We start from the raw sequence: 24,790 nt of genomic DNA on the forward strand, positions 1-24,790 counted from the left end.
TGGAGAACCGGTAGCGGAAATTTTGAGTAGTTCGGACAACTGGCAAATACCACCTCTGGCTGGCCCCAGAGTAGGATGGGAATGGAGATTTTGCAATATCCTTCCCCTGCCACACCCACCAAGCTACACCACACCCACCAAGCCATGCCCACAGATCCAGTAGTAAAAAAAAATGAATTCCACCACTGGAATCAGGTCTTAATTCCAACAACTGGTCGTACTGATGAGAATTGTTGAGAATTTTTTGGACTGCTTTTGTGTGGGTTAAATGAAGAGGTGCACAATGCTCACAGCTCCTTCTAAGTCAGCCTATGTTTAGGTTATAAATTGCCGTATAATACAAGGCCTGTATAATCAAACTGCTGTGCTGCTGAATGAACCATGGAACAGCAACAACAGCATAAGATCCGTTTACAACAGGAAAATGCCTAGGTGCTTATTATGTAAGCTTCACGTACATGATTTCAAGCCATCCTACCAATCAACTTTCGGTGTAATGATTAAGATGCTGACCCAGAAGCCAGGAGACGTGAGTTCAAGTGCTGCCTTGAAAAAAAATGGCTGGGTGACTCACTCACTCACTCACTCTCACTCAGCTGAACTGACCTCCCAAGATTGTTGTAAGGGGCTGGCAAATAGGAGCAGGAAGGAATATTAGGTATGTTTGGTTCCTTGAGTTCTATATGGAAAAATGTGGGGTGTTTTTTTTTTAAAGGTAGAACAATACTGTTCCATTACAGCACTGGGTGACTCTAAAAGACATGATTTGTTCAAGACCATGGAATAAAATTGTAGTTGAAAAAAAAAACTAAGGGAAAGTCTTCTGGAGATTTTAAATTTCCACCGTTAGCCTCTTTACTCTTCTACCTTCTCCAAACAGAAAACAGGTTACAATTCCTTAAAGGTAGTGTCGTGTCCAGCTCTAGGGGGTGATGTTCATCTGTTTCCTAGACAACGGACCCCGTGCTGTCTGAAGAAAGTTCCATGGTCATGTGCCTGGCATGACTATAAATCCAGCTGCACAGAACTCTTACCTTCCCGCCGAAGGGGTACCTATTTATCTACTTGCATTTGCATGCTTTCGAACTGCTTAGGTTGGCTGGAGCTGGAGCATGTAACAGGAGCTCACCCCGTCACGCAGTGCTTGGGTCTCAAGCTGCCAAATTTCCTATCCACATTCCCAGCTTCTTAACCCACCACACACACACACACACCATAATTCATCACCAAATAGGAAAACTGTATTAATATCCACATTAAAAATCATAGGCTCAGCAAGATCAGGGAACACCAATTCAGGGTATGAAGATCTAACGTGAGAGCGGCTATGAAAATATGATGCTTCTGAATGTGTGACCCAAAGTGGGGGAAAAAAAGAATGGAATACTGAACCAGAAACTCAACTAGGTTCATAAAGCAAGACATAGGTTTGACAATGCTTCTGGTGGCTGTTGAAATCCAGCTAATTCACCTCAGAGCGGACTTTATTTACTGGGCTTTTGATCTTCTACCTTATGCCTTGTCAAAACCAGTGTCTTTCCTGAATGCATTTATGATGGTTGAACTCCGACTTTGGAGAGCAAGGGTTTAAAACAGATCACCGATGAAACAGAAGTGTGTGACTGTTCTTACGTAACATGGCCGATTGCTGTATATACTAGGAGAAAGGGGTCAACCCCCCCACCACCACCAAAAGAAGCCCACTGGGATAGGAAACACACTGTACAGATGTTCATGCTGTTCAAAACCAATTACATCGCCTTCCATCTGGAGCCATTGTTCTGAAAGGGCCTGTCAAGCCCTTTCCTTTCATATCCCTCACGCTAGCCAGCCCCCCCATTTAGAGATGGGGGGGGGGAAATTACTGTCGCTCATTATGCACTCGGGGATTATTCAGGTCCACAATGGTGCCGCTTCATCTACAGGACACACAAAGCTGCGTTGTGTGTTCTTATTAATAAGCGGAAAATCATTCTCGCATTTCATCATCATTTGGCCATCTGATAAGGCAGAACTCGACTTTCTGTTTGCCACCAAATCTTGGTCGTCAGTCTAAGTTAGTTTAATAGTTCTTTTTTAAAAAAACGAAAGGGGAATCCACTAGTAATTTATTTATCGGATGTATTTGTATCTTCAGGAACTGAAGGTGGTCCGTGTTCATGGTCATTCTCCATGGGGTTCTTTTCCTTCCCAAAACCAGGATCATAAAGTAGAAATCATGATTAGCTCAAAAGTCTCTTTGGCATGACGATGGACTTCATCAATCCATCTGATACCCAGATCAAATTGGCATCAGGATAGCTAAAGTCCCAGCCATCATGACAGCTGCTCAAATATGTAACCTGTTGATTCTCTCTCTCTCTCTCTCTCTCTCTCTCTCTCTCTCTCTCTGCTTTCCATAACTTCAATTCCTTAGCAGGAAAGATGGGACAGTTATCTACTGAGAATAGAATGATAAGATGTTGACCTTTTTCATTTGATAGTTTTGGCAGTTCAGCATTAGATTATTAACATCTGCAGCATGACTAAAAAAGAGCTAGCTTGTTCAGCTTTTCAGCTTCTTCTATTTATCCCCACACAGCTGCTTACTAGTAGTAGCTGTGGGTTTTATTGTTTCAATAATCCAAAAGCATCTGGAGAATGCAGCTGTAGAGCACATTAGTCGTGCAAGTAGTCCACAATCGGGACCAGAATTTCTGTTGCTAAGCAAGCTGCTTGCCAAGTGAGAACAAAGTTTTCTCAAAATAATTTAGTTCTGTCCGCCTGACTGCAAGCATTTTTTCCCCTTTAAATTAAAGGTTTAGCTACGAGAACAGAATTATATTTAGTCCGCCTAAGATTGGGGAGATTGATTTAAACGAAGGCATCTACAAGGGGGACCCATGAAAAGGGTTGGGGTTACCATTATCGCTGCGGTCTTTTCTTCCAACTCCTGTAAACGTCTCTGGCTTGAATCCTTCCTCAGTAACCAAAATCAAACTGCTGGGATTTCTGTAACCTCTCCCTTTCAATAAAACTTGTTAAAGAAAACTCTGAGAAAATCTTGGTTTGGATTGAAATTTGTTTGCCAAGAGCTTGACATGGAAACTTGAGAGTCCAGGATGGTGCAAAGAGTTCCCCAGTACTCCCCTATGGTTGAATTCACACAAAGTAGACTAGGATATAGACTAACTCAGCCTAAAAGATGCACTGCTGAATGAAACCAGTGTGAAAATGATTTTATGTCCCTATGTCTTCGCCCTCTTCAATTGTTGCATTTTTAGGTTTTTTAAAAGCCTTTTCCCTTATTCACTTACGAGACGCCTACACCACTTTTCCCAAGTCCAGAAGTTAAAATAAAGTTGTATTTTATTTACTAATCTGCAGTTTTTAGAATAGAATAGAATAGAATAGAATAGAATAGAATAGAATACAATAGAATACAATACAATACAATACAATACAATACAATACAACAGAACAGAACAGAACAGAATAGAATTTTTTATTGGCCAAATGTGACTGGACACACAAGGAATTTGTCTTGGTGCATATGCTCTCAGTGTACATAAAAGACAAGATACCTTCATCAAGAATCATAAGGTACAACACTTAATGATAGATATAGGCTACAAATAAGCAATCGGGAAACAATATCAATATAAATCGTAAGGATACAAGCAACAAAGTTACAGTCATACAGTCATAAGTGGAAGGAGATGGGTACGATGAGAAGATTAATAGTAGTGCAGATTTAGTAAATAGTTTGGCAGTGTTGAGGGGATTATTCGTTTAGCAGAGTGATGGTGTTTGGGAAAAAACTGTTCTTGTGTCTAGTTGTTCTGGTGTGCAGTGCTCTGTTGCGTCATTTTGGGGATAGGAGTTGAAACAGTTTATGTCCAAGATACGAGGGGTCTGTAAATATTTTCACAGCCCTCTTTTTGACTCGTGCAGTATACAGGTCCTCAATGGAAGGCAGGTTGGTAGCCATTGTTTTTTCTGCAGTTCTAGTTATCCTCTGAAGTCTTTGTCTGTCTTGTTGGGTTGCGGAACCAAACCAGACAGTTATAGAGGTGTAGATGACAGACTAAATCATTCCTCTGTAGAACTGGATCAGCAGCTCCTTGGGCAGTTGTTCTTTAATGCCAGCAACCTCTAACGTAGGACAGACAAAACCCAGAGAAAACATAGCATACTATCACAGTAAGACACCTAAAAAGTTCCAATACTCTGTAAGGGCATTATTTAAAACATTCACTGTGATCTGATGTCTGATTTGACATTGCATAGAATTTGGTAACACTCAATGACTGAGTACTGGAAAAGAAAAATGAGAAACAAAAATTCTCTGGAAAATAAATTTATTCCACGTAGCCCTGTGACATTAAGAGTTACGGTTTACACCTGCCCTGCAAACACCTGAATTTCATAAGGTACTTTTATAAGAGCCACATAAAGAACCTTAGCAAGGCAGATAGTACTGTGTGAAAGAGAGAAGAGGGCAATAAATAAACGATTCCAAAGGAATGAAGCAGGAGTAAAACAGTTGTTTTGCATTGATATTCCTTCTCCAAACCCAAGATTTTGATTGGAATTTAGATTTAGATTGGTTGTGAAGTCAATATCAAATCCAACATGTAGCTATGTCACTCCTTGAAATGTTGTTGATTTGATGCAATACATTCAAGAGTACATTGACTTACCATAGTTAACAAACCAAGATTTAAAAACTTGTGGCTTACGAGTAGAAGAGAATATATTTAAGGGTTGAACTGTGGGGTCCTTGGTGCTCTCTGAGCTTGGTTGTTCATAATATCATCAGTGCGCTAAGAGAACACTAAGGGCTACAATTGTGGTGCAATTGTGCAAACTAGCTCATTGCCTGACTGACCTGGGAAGGATTCATAGAATGGGAAAGGACATTTAATACATGTGGGGCTTCACTTAATTCAGAAGTCTGCTACATTTTTAGGCCTGTGTCTAAATTCAATTTCAGCATCTCCTGGAAACCTTGTTCCCCACAAAGCTTAGAAGACTGACAAAAATATTGAGAGAGAAAGACACATACACAGGCCAGAATTCTGTACAGAATTGGGCTCTGAACTGGAATAAGATTTCATTTTTGTCTGTTGCGAACAAATCCTTCGTTTAAAACAGAGCCCCGTGGCAAAAGGAACATTTGGTTCCTTCTGGCAGAGGAAAAACAAGGGATGATATCCCCAGACTGTTTTATTTGCCAGCTTTGTTCTTTTGTTGTTAGTTGCAAAGTCGTGTCTGACACATCGTGACCCCATGGACAACATTCCTCCAGGCCTTCCTATCCTTTACCATCCTCTGGAATCCATTTAAGCTCACGCCGACTGCTTCGGTGACTCCATCCAGCCACCTCATTCTCTATCATCCCGTTCTTCTTTTGCCCTCAATCTTTCCCAGCATTAGGCTCTTCTCGCTTTGTTCTTACCAAGGCCCTAAACCCAAAACCTTGCCCCTTTCTCACCAAGTCAAATGAATTTCCTCTGTATAGAAATTCAAATGAATTTCCTCTGTAAAGAAATATAATAAAATGTGAAGCTAAACAGGATCACATCATATACCTGTACAATTAGCACAGGGGCCCCCCAAGGCTGTGTGCTCTCCCCACTTCTCTCTGTATACCAATGACTGCATCTCCAACAATCCATCTGTTAAACTACTGAAGTTCGCAGATGACACAACGGTGATTGGTCTCATTCGAGACAATGATGAATCCGCATATAGACGTATAGTCGAACAACTGGCCTTGTGGTGCGACTGAAACAATCTGGAACTGAACACACTCAAAACTGTAGAAATGGTGTTAGACTTTAGGAGAAACCCTTCCATACTTCCACCTCTCACAATACTTGACAACACAGTATCAACAGTAGAAACCTTCAAATTTCTAGGTTCTATCATATCGCAAGATCTAAAATGGACAGTTAACATCAAAAACATCATCAAAACAGGACAACAAAGACTGTTCTTTCTGCGCCAACTCAGAAAGCTCAAACTGCCCAAGGAGCTGCTGATCCAGTTCTACAGAGGAATTATTGAGTCTGTCATTTGCACCTCTATAACTGTCTGGTTTGGTTCTGCAACCCAACAAGAAAGACACAGACTTCAGAGGATAATTAGAACTGCAGAAAAAATAATTGCTACCAACCTGCCTTCCATTGGGGACCTGTATACTGCACGAATCAAGAAGAGGGCCATGAAAATATTTACAGATCCCTCACATCCTGGACATAAAATGTTTCAACTCCTACCTTCAAAACGACGCTATAGAGCACTGTACATCAGAACAACTAGACTCAAGAACAATTTTTCCCCGAAGGCCATCACTCTGCTAAACAAATAATTCCCTCAACACTGTCAAACTATTTACTAAATCTACACTACTATTAATCTTCTCATCGTTTCCATCACCAGTCTCTTTCCACTTATGACTGTATGACTGTAACTTTTTGTTGCTATCATTAAGGGTTAAATTGTACCTTATGACCACCATTTGTGTTGTAAATGTTGTACCTTGATGAAGGTATCTTTTCTTTTATGTACACTGAGAACATATGCACCAAAACAAATTCCTTGTGTGTCCAATCACACTTGGCCAATAAATTCTATTCTATTCTATTCTAAATAAATACTGGGAGGGAAAGAAAGAACAATTTCAGGCTGAACAATTCTGTCTTTCTAAATAATCTCTCCAGAAAGTTCTAGCTTTGGCCTATTTGGAAAACCAGAGAGAGAAAAAGTGTGTATATGGGGTGGGACACACACACACACACACACCAACAACAACGACAGAGAGATTTCTTTAAATTACTGCTGGTTGCTGTCACCCAGAAGTAATTCAATCTGAGCTCATTTCCAGTTTGTGCACCAAGTGGGATTAGAGAGTTTGAAGCAAAGGCTGGAAAAACTCTGGAAGTTGAAAAGGGGGTGGGTGGGTGGTGGAATAGAGAGTGCATTAAGCTCTGGGTTGTGTGTGCGCGGTGTTGTTTTTTTTTAAAGCTATGGCAGCTGCTGCTTTCCAGCAGTTTGTCCCCTCCCCCTACAGCTTTTGTTCTCCTGCGGTTTACGATTGTCCCCCCAGAGTTTGAGAAATGAAAGCTGGCATGCCTTGATGGCATAGGAATGCAGATGGGGGCCTCTAAGGGCTGCTTTGCAAAAGCTTTGGGAAAAGGCACAATGGAAAAGTGTGTGTGGTGCGCGTGTGGTGGGACGCTAACTTTAGCCAGGAGCATCAGGAGCTGACGAAAGAGTTCTGTCACCGATCCCACATTAAACTCCAGCGGAGAGGAGCTTGGGGTATTTGCTGACTATGTCTGGGAACGGCAGAGCAGGATTGACCCCAGGAAGAAAAGCAGTTGTTTATTTATTTATTTTGTCACAACAGTATATATAAGCATAAGCATGAAGTAACTATATAATATATAAGCATATATATAAGTATGAAATAACTATATAAATTGGATATAATGAAACAGTAGGACAGGAACGGTAGGCACGCTTGTGCTCTTATGCACGCCCCTTACAGACCTCTTAGGAATGGGGTTGAGGTCAACAGTAGACAGTTTCTGGTTAAAGTTTTGGGGATTTTGAGTAGATACCACAGAGTCTGGTAGTGTTTTCCAAGCATTAATAACTCTGTTACTGAAGTCATATTTTCTGCAATCAAGATTGAAGCGGTTAACATTAAGCTTAAATCTATTGTGTGCTCGTGTATTGTTGCAATTGAAGCTGAAGTAATCCTCAACAGGAAGGACATTGCAATAGATGATTCTGAGTGTTAAACATAGGTCATGTCGGAGTCGGCGGAGTTCTAAGTTTTCTAATCCCAGGATTTCAAGTCTGGTGGTATAAGGTATTATGTTATATTCAGAGGAGTGGAGAACTCTTCTTGTAAAATATTTCTAACAATAACAATAAAATATATTGTTATATTAAACTCTAATCTTTCTTAACATTCGCTTGCTTATTTATTTATATATTTATTGACTTCTATACTGTGTCTTGCCTTTATTTATTTTTTACAAATCACCCAAGGTGGCAAAAGCATATCCAGCATACCTTTGTCCTCCTGTTTTCCTCACAACAACCACCCTGTGAGGTGGGTTGGGCTGAGAGAGAGAGAAGGATTGACCCCAGTCGCCCAGCTGGCTTTCATGGCTAAGGCAGGACTTGAACTCAAGGTCTCCTGCTTTCTAGCATGGTGCCTTAACCACTAGACCAAACTGGCTCTTAAATCCTAAAGTCAGACATCCCAAAGGTGCTTTTTCAAGAAGCTTCTTCAGCTTCTTGGATGAGAAGTGAAACGTCATCAAAGAAAAAACAGAAAATCCAGTTGCCTCTTGAAAAAGCACCTTCGGGACAACCATGACCTGGATGACTGAGAACCTAAAGAACCTAAATTTAGGTCCATTGTCATCCAAGCTTGCCAACAGAAGTTGCTTCAGGTTTGTGCAGAAAACCAGACCAGTTGTGGATTTTGCAGGTTCCTTCTACAAGTGCTTTTTCCTTCTTGACAACCAGCTCTTGGCAAGAGCAAAAATATGACAATTCGTGGGAAAAACTTGTTTTGTGCTCTCCGATATAGTATCTCACAGTACACATGTGTACTGTGGCTGTACACATTTGTCTATTGGATAAGAGCCCAACAATTGCCTCTGCCTAATATTACATAGGAAAGTATCTAATATCTTTATTTCCAAGAATTGCTCAGGGTTCCACAAGGGCCCCACAAGCAAACTTAGAAAACTTCAGAAATAAAACAGCAATCTAACACAGTTTTAATAAACAAGCAAAAGTAAGAATAGTAAAAAAAGAAAGAAAAAAAGACATGAACAAAAGAGAATTTACACTGCCTACAGGAAATAATCAGGACCAGAATTTCTATTCCTAAGCAAGGCCATTGTTAGCTGACTCATGCCTGATTTGATGACTTTTTTGCCACCGTTATTAAGTGAATCAAGCTTCCTCCATTGACTTTGCTTATTGGAAACTAGTTGGGAAGACTGAACATGATAGTCACATGACCCAGGGATGATCGTAAATATTGTCAGTTGCCAAGCAACCATCATGGTGACAGCTGTAAATGCGAGGACTGGTTGTAAGGTTGTTGTTGTTTTTTTAGTGCCACCTATAACTTTGAACATTTGCTAAATGAATGGCTGCGAGGCGTGGACTACTCGTAATCTGCTTTCTGGTCTAATGATACTGTGACATTGTTGTTAATTGTAAGTTGCCTAGACTTCGTTGAGTCGGGAAGCTTTAGAACAGGGGTCTCCAACCTTGGTCCCTTTAAGACTTGTGGAAACTCCCAGGGTCCCTCAGCCAGCAAAGCTGGCTGAGGAACTCTGGGAGTTGAAGTCCACAAGTCTTAAAGGGACCAAGGTTGGAGACCCCTGTTTTAGAACACTAAGTTATAAACCAACAAATATACAAGCCTCTCTGTGTTTGACTCCCACCACCACCTTTATATCCTTGCTTCTTCACATCTTCTCATGTGCTTCATGATAATTTAAACTTCTGGGATAACCAGATGGGTTTTGGGGAGCTACATTTCACTGTCAAACATTTGTCATCTTGCTCTATTTCTAATAATAGATTGCAGGTCTTCCCTACACCTCTCACAATACTTGACAACACAGTATCAACAGTAGAAACCTTCAAATTTCTGGGTTCTATCATATCGCAAGATCTCAAATGGACAGCTAACATCAAAAACATCATTAAAAAAGGACAACAAAGAATGTTCTTTCTGCGCCAACTCAGTAAGCTCAAACTGCCCAAGGAGCTGCTGATCCAATTCTACAGAGGAATTATTGAGTCTGTCATTTGCACCTCTATAACTGTCTGGTTCGGTTCTGCAACCCAACAAGAAAAACACAGACTTCAGAGGATAATTAGAACTGCAGAAAAAATAATTGCTACCAACTTGCCTTCCATTGAGGACCTGTATACTGCACGAATCAAGAAGAGGGCCGTGAAAATATTTGCAGATCCCTCACATCCTGGACATAAACTGTTTCAACTCCTACCCTCAAAACGACGCTATAGAGCACTGCACACCAGAACAACTAGACACAAGAACAGTTTTTTCCCGAAGGCCATCACTCTGCTAAACAAATAATTCCCTCAACACTGTCAGACTATTTACTGAATCTGCACTACTATTAATCGTTTCATAGTTCCCATCACCAATCTCTTTCCACTTATGACTGTATGACTATAACTTGTTGCTGGCAATCCTTATGATTTATATCAGGGGTGTCCAAACTTGGTCCCTTTAAGACTTGTGGACTTCAACTCCCAGAGTCCCTCAGCCAGCAAAGCTGGCTGAGGAACTCTGGGAATTGAAGTCCACAAGTCTTAAAGGGACCAAGTTTGGACACCCCTGATTTATATTGATATATTGATCATCAATTGTGTTGTAAATGTTGTACCTTGATGAAGGTATCTTTTCTTTTATGTACACTGAGAGCATATGCACCAAGACAAATTCCTTGTGTGTCCAATCACACTTGGCCAATAAAAAATTCTATCTATCTATCTTCTATATTTACTCCACTTATAACTACCCTGATCACATCCATAATGTAACTTCTGCTCCTTCTATGGGCCTCTGGTGGCTCAGCAGACTAAGTCTGTCTGTTACTAACAAAGCTGCTTGCAATTACTGCAAGTTCAAGTCCCACCAGGCCCAAGGTTGACTCAGCCTTCCATCCTTTCTAAGGTAGGTAAAATGAGGACCCAGATTGTTGGGGGCAATAAAAGTTGACTTTGTATATAATATACAAATGGATGAAGACTATTGCTTAACACTGTGTAAGCCGCCCTGAGTCTTCGGAGAAGGGCGGGATATAAATTCAAATAAATAAATAAATAAATAAATAAATAAAATTCTAAGTCTCTCATCTTTGCCAAGCATAGCCCTTTGGTCTAGTCCAGGGGCAATGGTGGGATTCAAATAATTTAACAACTGGTTCTCGGACCTAATGACCAGCTGGGTAGGTGTGGCTTGGTGGTCATGTGACCGTGTGGGCATGGTCAACTCAACGTCATTCACATTAATGAGCACTTTGCCTTAGCTCAGTGCTTCTCAATTATTTTCTGTCATGCCCCCCTAGGAAGAAGAAAACATTTTTCGCGCGCCCCGCGCGACTGTAAATAGTATCATTATTAAAAAAAACGAGATCAAACACGCCCCCCTTTACGGAGCCTCGCGCCTCCCCTGGGGGGCGCGGCCCACTATTTGAGAAGCACTGCCTTAGCTGTTACAATGTAATAAGGGTTAACCAGAGAGGCAATTTCTGTAAGCAGAGCAATAAAGATTAGGCTAGAAACACCACCAGAATGTTTCTTTCCTGCCTTTCTTACAAGATTAGCCCTGTAAAGTAGAAAAAAACAAAATAAGATTTCTTCCAACAACCGGTTCTCTGAATTGCTTAGAAAGTTAACAACCAGTTCTCCCGAATAGGTGCGAACTGGCTGAATCCCACCACTGTCCAGGGGTCTCCAACCTTGGCAACTTTAAGACTTGTGGACTTCAATTCCCAGAATTTGCTGGCTGAGGAATTCTGGGAGTTAAAGTCCACAAGTCTTAAAGTTGCCAAGGTTGGAGTCTATCAACTGCTTGTATCACATATCCAAACCATGAGAGTTTCTGCTTTGTGATAATAACTTGAAGGGAGCAATGAATTTTCACTTATTTGAAGACTGACTGATTGGTTCTTCTCTAGTCCATGAAATTCTTAGTAATTTATCACTAATTTCCTAATTCAAAAGTATCCATCTTTTTTTCTTTCTTTCAATATTTCTCAATATCCAGCTCTCACAGGCTTATTTTAGCAATGGTAGGACCATTTTGATTTTTGTTATTTAAAAAAAACTATCAGTCTTCTCTAAAACTGTCATTGCTTTCCTCGCTAAAATTTACTTCTTTTTTACTTCTTCACCCACTGTCCCTTTTTACTCATTAGATCTAAGAAAATTTTAAAAATGCTTGCTTCTTTTACGTTTCAGGCTTTCTAAATATCCGACAATAGTCTTTATTTTTCATTTTTTACTGAAATATTTTAAAGATATTTCTTTCAGTTAAAAAATAGTATCATCAGCATATTTCAGTTAGCATTCCTGCCTCCAATATCTTCCCTTCCAGTGCTACCATTCTTATATAATAAATAACAGTATATTCTTATCTCCCTTCTTTTTTATTCTGTTTCACTGTTTCCTCCATCTCAGTTCTTACACAAGCTTTTTATTCTCAGTGGCTAAGGCGCTGAGCTTGTCGATCAGAAAGGTCGGCAGTTCGGGGGTTCGAATCTCTAGTATAGGTCTCCTGCGTGAGCAGGGGGTTGGACTAGATGACCCCCAAGATCCCTTCCAACTTTGTAATTGAAAGTATGTGTGCATTTGTGTACACCATCAATTGTGTTGTAAATGTTGTACCTTGATGAAGGTATCTTTTCTTTTATGTACACTGAGAGCTTATGCACCAAGACAAATTCCTTGTGTGTCCAATCACACTTGGCCAATAAAAATTCTATTCTATTCTATTCTATTCTATTTATTACCACAATAACTCAAAAGAATATGTCAGCCATATTTGTGATATGTTTCATCTTCTGGAACGATGAATGTTTCTCAACCTTGGCAACTCTTAAGATGCGTGACCCTCATTTCCCAGAATTCCTCAGTCAATATATTGGCTGGGGAATTCTGGGAGTTTTGAAGTCTACAAGTCTTAAAATTACCAAGTTTGAAAGTTTCTGGAAAGTTTAGGCGGCCGTTTATCAACCTGGGCCACTTTAAAAGGTGTAGACCTCAACTCCCCAACGGCTGGCTAAGGAATTCTGGGAACTGAAGTCCCTACCCATTGAGTTTCCCCGAGATTTGAGAAGCACCGGTTGAAGCGACCGGGATACACACATATACACACGGCACGCATGCGCCTTGCCTTCCTTTTGGTCCGCGAGTTCCCTTTTCTAACCCTTTTGTCTGCAGGCGGACTCCATACCGCACACAGCGCTGCAACCGCAACCGCAGAGAAAGCCACGCCCCTCCACCTCACCCACGTCGGCCCAGGCTCCTCCCCGCCCGGCCGCACGTACACGTACACGTGCGCGCGCTGGGCTGAAGAGTCTCCCAGTGCAGGAGCGGCGCGGCGACTCCCAAACGTCATGGCGGCCGAGCTGAGCGACATGGCGGAGCCTCCCGCGGTCTCGCCGCCTTTTTTTTCTTTCTTCTCTTCCTCCGCGTCGCCCTCAGGCGGAGGCGCTGCCGAAGAGGCGGCCGAGAGCGAAGCCGCCTCCGTCTTTTCTTCCTCCTCCTCCTCCTCCTCCTTCACCTCCGCGGCGGGAGTTGAGGCCGAGCCGCTCCCAGCGGCGCTGAACGGCGAAGGGGCGGAAAGCATGTCGGAGCCCAGCCCCGCCAGCCAGGCCGGAGACGGCGACGACGAAGAGGAGGAGGACGGCGACGACGAAGAGGAAGACGACGACGACGAGGAAGACGACGAGGAGGCCGAGGCCGGCAGCAGCTCCGGCTCTTCCAGCGGCTGCTGCACCGACGACGCCCGCTCGCTCAGCCCCGGCTGCAGCGAGGCCGACGTCAAGGGCGACTCGGGCGGGGCCGGCGTGGGCGCGGGCGGAGGGCCTAACGGCTCCAGCGGCTGCGGCGGCGACTCCAGTGAGGCGGCGGCCCCACAAGCGGCGGCGGCGGTGTCCGAGGTGGACGCGGGGACGGGCAGCAGCGGAGGCGCGGCGGCCGGGGCGGACGACGGCTACGCCACGGGGAGCAGCAGCAGCAGCAGCTCCTGCAGTGCCACGTCGGGCGGCCGCAGGGGCAGCCTGGAAATCTCCTCCGACGGGGAGCCGCTCAGCCGCATGGACTCCGAGGACAGGTCGGTATCCTTCCAGCAACTCCCCTCCGGGGTTGGGGTTCCCCCTCTTTTTTTTGGGGGGGGGGTTGTCTATATCCCCATGTGGGGTATTGTGCGTCCCTCAACAGGCAACCTCCTTTTTAAAACGACCCACCTTCTCTCCCCCCTCCCCTTTTACAAACATACAGCCCTCCCCCCCCCCCCCAAAAAAAAAAGAAATTGGCTTTTCCTTGATCCTCCTTTTGTACCCCGTTTCAAACTTGGATGGGTTAGGTTTGAAAGGTGTTTTTTTTATTATTATTAAGTCAAAATTCCCCCCCTCCCACCCCAAATCATAGTTGAATGAGGTAATTCATAGCCTGCCCTCCTTTCCCAGCGAGATCCCATTAAAACATCTAAGTGCATGTTGTGTGCATCAGTGCTGGGTTTTTTACTAATAGAAGTGACTTTGCGGGATGGATGGATGGATGAACCTCAGTTTTGTTTCTGAACAAAAGGGTAGGTGTTTTTAGGTTTGGGTTATGTTTTTAGGTTTTTAAGCCTTTTGGTTTCGTGGGCTTTTACAGGAGTAGCTTCTTTTAAAAAAAAAAAGTATCTCGGAGTCTTTTTAGTACATATGCTCTTAGGTTTTAATGGTATTTGTATTCAATGTAAATATTAGATGAAAAATTCATCCGGATGATTCATACTACTATTTTAACTTAATTTCTCTTCTATTCAATTTAACTTAAACCTGTTCTCAGTTTACTCACTAAAACTAGCATGTTATCCAGTGGGAATTGGATTTCAACAGAAGTGGCAAAAGTTTTGATAACTAAAAAGGGGTTCAATAGAAGGGCAGCATGAAATACACCAATGCAAAACATAAAATTACTACTTAATTGCCCTGCTGCATGTGTAATATACAGGTTACAATGAAACTTAAAGGTAGATGTAATTCATCCTAAAAATTGCTAGGCTGTTTCTGGTTTTGTGTCTTGCCATATAATCATATAAAAAATCATGGCAAATGTGTAGCTTCTGGGAAAGTTCAGGGACAATCTTAGTTTTAAGAAAGTAGTAAACCAAATTTCTTAATACTTAAATTTATTTAGGGCAGATTTCCCCCCCCCCCAAAAAAAAGTTACTTTCCCATATAAATTATTTTCCTATATAAATACAGGAATATAATTTTTTTATGCACTGTATAAATATATGGTGGGTAGTATAAAACCTTGTCCTTTAAATTTTTTGAAACTTCAAATACTTTGGAAAAGGCTGTAAATTGACAGCCTTTTCCCACCTCTTCCTGCCTGGCTTCAACTTCAGAGACTTTTTTCTGTCTCTGTGTTTATTAGTGGACCAGATAGATAAAAGCCCCTGGAAAACCTGAAACTTTCACTCTCCATATCAGAGGGTTGTTTGATTAAAGGAACTTAGTTGGGAATTTTTCATCACCTATATAATATAATGGAGTTAATAATTAACTGCATTTTATTTTGAAATAAAGGGTTGTGTATTTGATTTCTATAGTGCCTATCTCAACAGATGACTTTGATTAATCTTCCTGATTAGTTTTGAACATGTTCATTCTGGCATAAGAAAAGTTTTCTGTAGAGGATAATTAAAGCACCAGGTGTCAGTGACACTATTATTATTCTACGAGTGATGCAACTAGTGATTTGAAGGTCTGTTACATTTTGTTACCATTATTAATCATTGCTTTTAGATGAGAAAAAACAGCCACATTAAATATCTTTATTACTTTTTCATTTCAATTTACCTTAACATTGAAAGTGATTTACCAGTATGATGCTACGTTCTTTTTGGAAGATAGGGAGTCAGTTATGCTGGCTATATATAGATTCGTCTATTAAAATTAAGATAAATATTTGTTAATACAGAGCAAGTACTGAATGGGCAATGGAACTGAGAAAAATGGTTTAGTTAATGTGCTTTTGATTAAATGCTTTGATAAGTGCTAGAAAAAGCAAACTAACCTTCACAATGTTGCACTTATCAGTTCTATCTCCTTTCCAATGAATTCTGAAAATTACAGGACCCCTGCGTCTGGTCATGCCAGTATAGGGAAGCCTGGGATAAAAATCACAGGATAAATGTTTAAATTATATTATGTATGGAAATTGTCCCAAGATAACCTGACCTGCTTCACTCCATGTAATGTCCTACTTAAAAGGTGTTTTAGACACAACATAGATAAAGCTTAATATTTGTAACTGAAGAAAACACCATTATGACCTATTTTTTGCCTTGCTTTTATCTAACAATTTTTATTTTCATATTGCATGTAGACAGCATCATGGACACGCTTCTGTTTTGATACTAATGAGACTGCAAATATACAAGCTAAGAACTAAAGCTTCATTCTTTGTCAATCCTTAACATTAATTGTACGTAGTGGAAATGAAGCTTTCTTTGTATAGACTTAGAAGATGTAGTTTGATCGGAACTGCTCTTGTTGCTGTTTGGTCTGTTGTTTCCTTCCAGGATTTGACTTGATTGTATAACTAAGTTAGGGGCTAGAGCTCTGAGGTAGTATTTCATACCAAACTACTTTGCATTATTCTCTATATCTTAATGTTGGAGAAATCAATATGAGTAGTTTGGACCATTTGAATAGGACATGGTCTCTGAAATGATTGTTCTTACCATGTCCCTTTGTCCCAGGAACCGCCCTGAATTTTTGGTTTGACTTATATATTTTCTTACAAGATACAAACAGATTAAAAAAATGCAGAACTGAGTCTGAAATGACTATGACTTACCAGTGTCATTTACTTTAAAAAACACTCCCATTTCTTTGGTTTGTGACCAAGATAGGATAGAAACTTTAATCTGACTGTTAATACTTGGAAATCAGAATGGGAGAACTGCGAAAGGAGCTTTTCTTTTAATTTTCTTTATGCAAAATTTAGCTTCAATTTAGCTTTCAGATCTTAAGTTCAGGTTTCACAAAATGCAACCAGAATAGGAGACAGCTTTTTTGTCCATCCCAACTCTTAGGTAGTTATAAAAAGCATTAGCTGTATGTAAACAGGAGTGTCATTCTCCTGATCCTGATTATCTTCTGTGTTAATGACCTGAGCACATCCTTTCAGTGAAATTTCAGCACTTTTTCAAGTAAAGGAAAATAAAATTTAAAAGGAGTTGAGATTGTGAAAGGAATTAATTCAAATATGCCAGTACAATTCATTTAAAGTGATTTCTGAGATACTAGAGTCTCTGTTGTGCCACAGCTTTCTGTAATGATGGATTTGGATGCACACAATAATGGTTTGTACAGAGTTTTTTTAAAAAACATGATCAAGATTGTTTTTAGCAAGAAAAACCACACACATCTTCAATATATCTTTAATACATGATGTGTAAGGTCATGATTATTTATGTGAAGCAAATGTATTCCAGTGTCGGTGCTAATCAGTCCTTTATAAACAAGTTAGTTAAAAGATTGAAGGTTATTACACACTTACAGAAGCGTTTCACAGTTGTAGATCAGTTTAATCACACACGACACTTGAATTTGACAGATCCGACATTTTATTTTCTCTGCTTATAGTGAAAATACAGAATATACTTCTTTGAGGTATAATGACTTTAGCAAAGGATTAAACCAATTCATGGAAGATTTAGAGGGCTGGAATCAATTTTCTACAAAAGGATTTCTGATCATGCAAGAGAATCTCTCCAACCCCCCACCCCCACCCCTTAAAAAAAAACACAACCTCTGCTCAAGAGAATTCTCCAGGCTATCAGCAGAGATTTTGGAGAAGTTGGCAGATGGACGCCATTGGTTATAATAGCTGTCAATTGTGATTACCTCCAGGGTCAGCTAGCATGCTTCCAAATACCAGGTGCCAGAGAATGAGCGTGGAAGAAGATTATGGGTAGAATTTCCTATTTGGAACAGGGGGTTGGACTGTTCCTGTTTGCAAACTTGCAATAATCATAGCATTATATGACTTTCTTTTAAATGTTAATGAATCATCTATCTGTAGTAAGAGAAAAGTTTGAGAGTGACGAATATTTGCCATATACACTTACGATATATAGGCTTATGCATAGGAACAGATGGAGGGGAAAAGCTCGTTTGATGTTACACGTTACCTTCAGGAAGTATGCCTACACACTTCCCAAAAAGTAAAAAAATAAAAATATTTAACAATATAGGATAAAAAAGATTCCCCTAGTTGTATTTAAAAAAAACCCCACAGCTACTTTAATATAGAGAGGACTGTTTTGATATTTATATTTGCATTGGTTTACAGTTCCTCAATAGGGGAAGAATAGAATGATTGCTTTTGACCTTTTGAGTTCTAAGAGTTACATAGGGCGACACTTCTGAAGCATTGAATGTTCTAACAGAAACTTTGCTGGAGATTTAAATAGTTATAGTTATGTGTCATACGCAACAAAGACACGCAAGGAGATTGAATGGGAGGGTTTATGGAGCCGTCCACACTGGAGTTCTCCAGCTTTGGACTAGAAACTACCATGTTGGCTTGGAAGTATTATAAATTCTCCAATATCAGGTGGAGAACACCTGTTGTATCACTGAAGTCCTTGATGTGCTAACTGTAGGAAACACTGCGCCCATGAATACTGTAGTCTAATTACTTGCATATTTTTTAAAAAAGGATTCTAATGTTTTGCATTCTCTAAAATATTTCAGCTTCATTTCTCCAAACATAATTCCTAACCTTCCATTCTGAAGTGAAAAAGATAAAAGAGATGCACAAAAAATGTATAGGCACCCTTGGTCAAATTGTATGTTTCAGTGAGGCATGACATAACATCTACATAGTTCAAAGTTAAGCATAACATCTTTGAATTTGAATGTCTATCTAATATTTATAAATAGATTAAAGATAAGAAAACCAGGAATATGACAGGTGCAAAAGTTTGATCACACTTTTCTATGTATATGTTCTTTTGGCAAAAATAACAGCAGCATTTTATATAGCTGCCCATGAGATTCCTAATGCTGGTTTTGGAATGTTTCCCCGCCTTTGCTTGCTGTCTTTAGTTTTAAATTGGATTATTGATCGGAAGTTCTCAAACAGGCAGCACATGCAAGGACTTTTAAGAGTGACCTTATTGCATTTCAGCAACTCTGCATCTTAATAAACTTATCACTTATTTCTTATTGCTCTACTGTAGGCAATAGTGCTTCACATACAAGTCAATCCCATATTGGATACAACATGATGCTTCAGTTGTGAGCTAGCTTTGAAGGTTTCTTCACGCTATTTTAATCAAATAGCAGCTTTTTAGTTAAGAGAGTAGAATATTGAAGGCAGTAAGATCTTGTTCCAATATTTATTTAGGTAATCATAAATTTTACTTTTTCATCTGTGGTAGTGTTGTATTTTGGGGTACCCTTTACTAATACTGTGGTTGATTGTTAGGTTCGCACTTCATTTATATGTGATTCATTCAGTTATGCTAACTGCCAAATGAATAAAAATCCATTGGTGGAAATCACACAGTAAGCTACCTAAATTTGGGTTAGCTAGTTGTAGCTCAGTGTTTTGGGCAAATGTGACCAATATTCCCCCCCACACACACCCTTTCCCAATACCTGGCCGTTTTAACCAATCACATGACAAATTCTGAGATTTCATTCCAGCTAACTTGAAACCCTCTTGATAGATTCTTACAGTTTTATTAAGCTTGACTGCATGTGCTTGAGTAGTTTGTGGCTAATAATGTTAATGTTGGCTTTCCTGAAAGCTGTTTTGTCTACAGTGTTGTAGATAACTATTTTGCGTAATTGTTGTTTAAAGTGCATGATTGAAAATTCAGTGAACTCTTTTGGCAGAATCATTGAAGCTAATGCAGCTGAATAGTTCTGTAGTTTTTATGGGGCTCCAGGGCTCAGCTAAAATAGTCTTACTCCGTTTCTTTTGCTCTTTGTGAAAATGTGTACTTCACTGCACATTTTATTGCCTCCTTGAAACGTCATCTGTTTTTCATTCAAGGCCTGGATTTTCAAGTAGCATTTTCCATATGTTCTTTATAAACACCCTACTCTCCAGCTATAAAACGAATAACAGATTTTCCTGGTCTATCGAGCTGAAGAAAATAGTATAAAATTCTATCTATCTATTTATTTATTTATTTATTCGAATTTTTATACCGCCCTGTCTCCCGAAGGACTCAGGGCAGTTTACAGCCAGATAAAAACATGAGAATAATACAAGTAAAAACAACAATTAAAAAATTTATTAATTAGGCCGAATTAAAAATATCACTAAAATAATATAAAACCCCATTAAAAACTAAATTTAAAACTAAAACCCTAGGCTAGCCCTGCGCAAATAAATAGATGTGTCTTAAGCTTGCGGCGGAAGGTTCAGAGGTCAGGAAGTTGGCGAAGCCCTGGGGGAAGCTTGTTCCAGAGGGTGGAAGCCCCCACAGAGAAAGCCCTTCCTCTGGGTGTCGCCAGTCGGCACTGCCTGGCGGACGGCACCCTAACGAGTCCCTCTCTGTGAGAGTGCACGGGTCGGTGGGAGGCAATTGGTGGCAGTAGGCGGTCCCGTAAATAACCCGGCCCTGTGCCATGGAGCGCTTTAAAGATGGTAACCAAGACCTTGAAGCGCACCCGAAAGGCCACAGGTAGCCAGTGCAGTCTGCGCAGGAGTGGTGTAACATGGGAGCCACGAGGGGCTCCCTCTATCACCCGCGCAGCTGCATTCTGAACCAGCTGAAGCCTCCGGATGCCCTTCAAGGGGAGCCCCATGTAGAGAGCGTTGCAGTAATCCAAGCGAGATGTCACGAGCGCATGAGTGACCATGCATAAGGCATCCTGGTCTAGGAAGGGGCGCAACTGGCGGACCAGGCGGACCTGGTAAAAAGCTCTCCTGGAGACGGCCGTCAAATGATCTTCAAAAGACAGCCATCCATCCAGGAGAACGCCCAAGTTGCGCACTCTTTCCATCGGGGCCAATAACTCGCCCCCAACAGTCAGCCGCGGATGCAACTGACTGTACCGGGGTGCCAGCATCCACAGCCACTCCGTCTTGGAGGGATTGAGCTTGAGCCTGTTTCTCCCCATCCAGACCCGTACGGCTTCCAGACACCGGGACAGCACTTCGATGGCTTCGTTGGGGTGGCCCAGGGTGGAAAAGTACAGCTGAGTGTCATCCGCGTACAGATGGTACCTCACCCCAAAGCCACTGATGATCTCACCCAGCAGCTTCATATAGATGTTGAACAGGAGGGGCAAGAGAATCGACCCCTGTGGCACCCCACAAGTGAGGTGCCTCGGGGCCGACCTCTGCCCCCCTGCCAACACAGTCTGCGACCGATCGGAGAGATAGGAGGCGAACCACCGATAAACGGTGCCTCCCACTCCCAATCCCTCCAATCGGTGCAGCAGGATACCATGGTCGATGGTATCCAAAGCCACTGAGAGGTCTAATAGGACCAGGGCAGAGGAATAACCCCTATCCCTAGCCCTCCAAAGATCATCAACCAACGCAACCAAAGCCGTCTCGGTGCTATATCCGGGCCGAAAGCCGGACTGGAACGGGTCTAGATAGACAGTTTCATCCAGGTACCGGGGAAGTTGACATGCCACCACACTCTCTACAACCTTCGCCACAAACCTTCTTGAGGAGGGGTCTCAGTACCACCTCTTTCAAGGCGGCAGGGACGACCCCCTCCAACAAAGAAGCATTTATAATCCCCTGGAGCCAGCCTCGTGTCACCTCCTGTGTGGCCAGCACCAACCAGGAGGGGCATGGGTCCAGTAAACATGTGGTGGCATTCAACCTCCCCAGCAACCTGTCCATGTCCTCGGGAGCCACAGGATCAAATCCATCCCAAACAGTCTCAACAAGACGGGTCTCCGACATCTCACCTGGATCCACCCAACTTTGATCCAAACCATCCCAAAGCTGAGCGATTTTATCGTATAGATAACCACTAAACTCCTCGGCACGCCCTTGTAACGGGTCATCCCGCATCCCCTGTTGAAGAAGGGAGTGGGTCAGCCGAAATAGGGCGGCCGGGCGGTTATCTGCCGACGCAATGAGGGAGGAGACGTACAAACGCCTCGCTTCCCTCAGTGCCACTAGGTAGGTCAGTTCCCAAGCCACGGCTAGTTCTTCAGCCGTGCCGTGGGCAAGATCCTCAGGGAATGGCCCAAGCTCCGTCAGGAACCTCTCTGAGTCCATCAGGCGCCTGGGACGGAACCACCGTATTGGTCCCGTCTCCCTGCGGTGTTTAGTGGCGGTCTGAAAGTCCAGACGGAGAAGAGAGTGATCTGACCATGACAACGGCTCAATGACTACGTCTCCCAAAACCAGATCACTCATCCACTGTCCAGAGATGAAAATCAAATCCAGTGTGCCTCCCCCGATGTGCGTAGGGCCATCCACTACTTGCGTCAGGTCCAAGGCCGTCATGGAGGCCATGAACTCCCGAGCCGATGTTGATGACATTCCGGTAGATGGCAGGTTAAAGTCCCCCATGACCATAAGTCTAGGGGTCTCAACCGTCACCCCAGAAAGCACCTCCAACAACTCGGGCAGGGCTGTGGTCACGCAGCAAGGAGCCAGGTACGTGACTAACAAGCCCAACTGACACCTATGGCCCCACTTCACAAAGAGGGATTCACAACCGGCAATCTGAGGAACAGTGGTCTCCCTCGGCTCTAGACTCTCCTTTATGACAACCGCCACCCCCCACCCCTACCTTGGGCCCTCGGTTGATGGAATGCCCGGAAACCCGGCGGGCACATTTCTCCTCTAAGCAACTACCTATGCTTAGTTTTAATTAAAGGATTCTGGAGGCCTGGGAACATGATTATAAATTGGGGGAATCAGGCAAATTTTAAGAGTAGTGTGCTCTGAATGTCATTTCAAGTACCTTAGAGCCTTGGGAATCAGTCTTTGAAGAGATGCTTCTTGAGGGCATTATCTTACAATTGCTCCTTTCTTTCTGAGAAGTTTAGTTTAAGGCAATGACATCAAGAGGCTTCTATTAGATGCCTTGGCTTGTAGCCTGCACTAGTCTACAGGTTATTGTCTTGTATGTAAACTAGTGGGGAATCTTCTGAAGTTTTGTTAACGCTGTGGAAAAAATGTATAAATAACGTATTTGTTTCTGTGGGAAGTTGCTTTATTCTTGGTTCAGAGTTGAAGTTGAAATAAATTGAAGTTTGCTCCAGTCGGAGTGCAGTTGCATTTGGTTGGGTGAAGGTTTGCTTCTTTTAATACAGATTTTAGCTGCTTTTGGAGGGAAAGGATTATCACCCCCAACAAAAGCATCTATGACTTATGAGTTCTACTTCCAGTTACATTGTTTAATTGCAACTCTGGTATTTCTTCTGGCTATGCTGAAAGTAAAATTATTTGGTAGACTCCACAGAAGACTGCCTTTGAAACAATTTCAGAAACTTCAGGTGCTCAAGGATCTCACAATGAAAATTGGTTTTCTCATGACCACCATTGGATTATAGTTAGTCCTCGATTTACGACCACAACTGAGACCAAAATTTCCATTCCAAGGCATTTGTTAAGTGAGTTTTGTCCCATTTTACAACCTTTCGTCACAGATGTTAAGCAGATTGCTGCAGTTGTTAAGTGAATCAGGCAGTTATTAAACAAATCCGGCTTTCCCTATTGACTTTGCTTGTTGGAAGTTAGCTGGGAGAGTATAAATGGTGATTGTATGAATATGGGACAATGCAGCTTCCTAAATACATGCTTGTTGCCAAATGCCCAAATTGGGGGAATGTTGCAATGGTCGGAAGGGTGAAAAACTATCATAAGTCATTTTTTTCAGTGCTGTTATAACTCCAAATGGTCAGTAAATGAATGATTGGAAGGCAAAGACTACCTGTACTGCAGCCTATTCCACATGAACATGAGACTGTTGTTTCTCGGTGTCATAAAATATATGTGGGTATATGCATAATTTTGTATTTACTTATTTTGTCACATTTATGTAGTGTATATTGGAGGTGGTAACCCTTTGAGAGCTGTATGCAATGAAATTCCATTTTAATGTATGCCGAGTAGTGTACATTCAAAGTGACAAAATAATTCTAAGTCTGTCTAATGAAGCTGCCCTAAAGACCACTTCAGTTGGTATGAAAGACAGTGGCTCACTTATTAACCGGCAGAATGTGGTATGGTCTTGTATTTGTTGTCGATTGGGTACAATTCTGGTTCTAGTTAAAGTACTGTTTTTATTAATCTATAAAGGTCTGTATTTCTTAGTGACTAGGTCCTTTTAGGACTTTCTCTTTAATCTGGAGCTAACCATCCAATATTAATATCTCAGGAAAAAATAATCACTTGTGATACGGCATTTTCATAAAGTCAAGAAGACTAGGGCCAGAAAGAGGTGTCTCTAACATAGCTCCAATGGAGCAGCCTTCTCTTGCAAATTGGGCTTCCTCTGAGAGAAACAGGATACAATAATTGATGTAATGGTGATTTAAAAAAAAATACTACAGAACACTAATTCTTTTGATTCAAATTGTTCATATAGTAGATGTTTCTTACTTCACCATGGACCTTTTATGCTTTATGTGTATTACGGAGAGTTCGATGATTTTTACAGGTTAGAAATCTAACAACAGATTTCTAGAGTTTTGATAGGCATCTGGATTATATTAACATATGCTCATTTCAAAACATCTGCCTATTTCCCATTTTAGTTAAAAATGTTGGATATAATTTATAGCTGGCATTAGCTAAATGGCTTGTGTCCTAAGATCTACCATCTATGTCCTGAGATTTGATAGAGAGGCCCTTCTTTGCGTTTTTAAAGAAAAATATCATTTATTACTCAGATTATATGATTTTTTTTCATTCTCAGGGTGGCATTTTATTATTTAGTTATTTTTTTAAAAAAAAATTAGCAGTCTTTAATTACTAAAGGCAGGAATATAAATTATTC

The 24,790-nt window shown here is 41.5% G+C and overlaps 1 protein-coding gene across 5 annotated transcripts in view; it reads left to right on the top strand.

Moving 5' to 3' along the window:
* Positions 1-12,932: 12,932 nt before the first annotated feature.
* The window catches only part of AEBP2 (AE binding protein 2), a 54,387-nt gene continuing 42,529 nt past the window's right edge, over positions 12,933-24,790 (top strand). For all 5 annotated transcript variants that reach the window (XR_009155944.1, XM_058189663.1, XM_058189664.1 and 2 more), the window contains exon 1: positions 12,933-13,900. Coding sequence is in view for 4 of the 5 variants with exons in the window: in XM_058189663.1 (XP_058045646.1) it covers positions 12,948-13,900 (953 nt within the window). In the remaining variant the exon portion in view is untranslated. The remainder of the gene's footprint in view (positions 13,901-24,790) is intronic.

Source organism: Ahaetulla prasina, chromosome 7 (genome assembly GCF_028640845.1).
Source record: "Ahaetulla prasina isolate Xishuangbanna chromosome 7, ASM2864084v1, whole genome shotgun sequence".
NCBI lineage: Eukaryota > Metazoa > Chordata > Lepidosauria > Squamata > Colubridae > Ahaetulla > Ahaetulla prasina.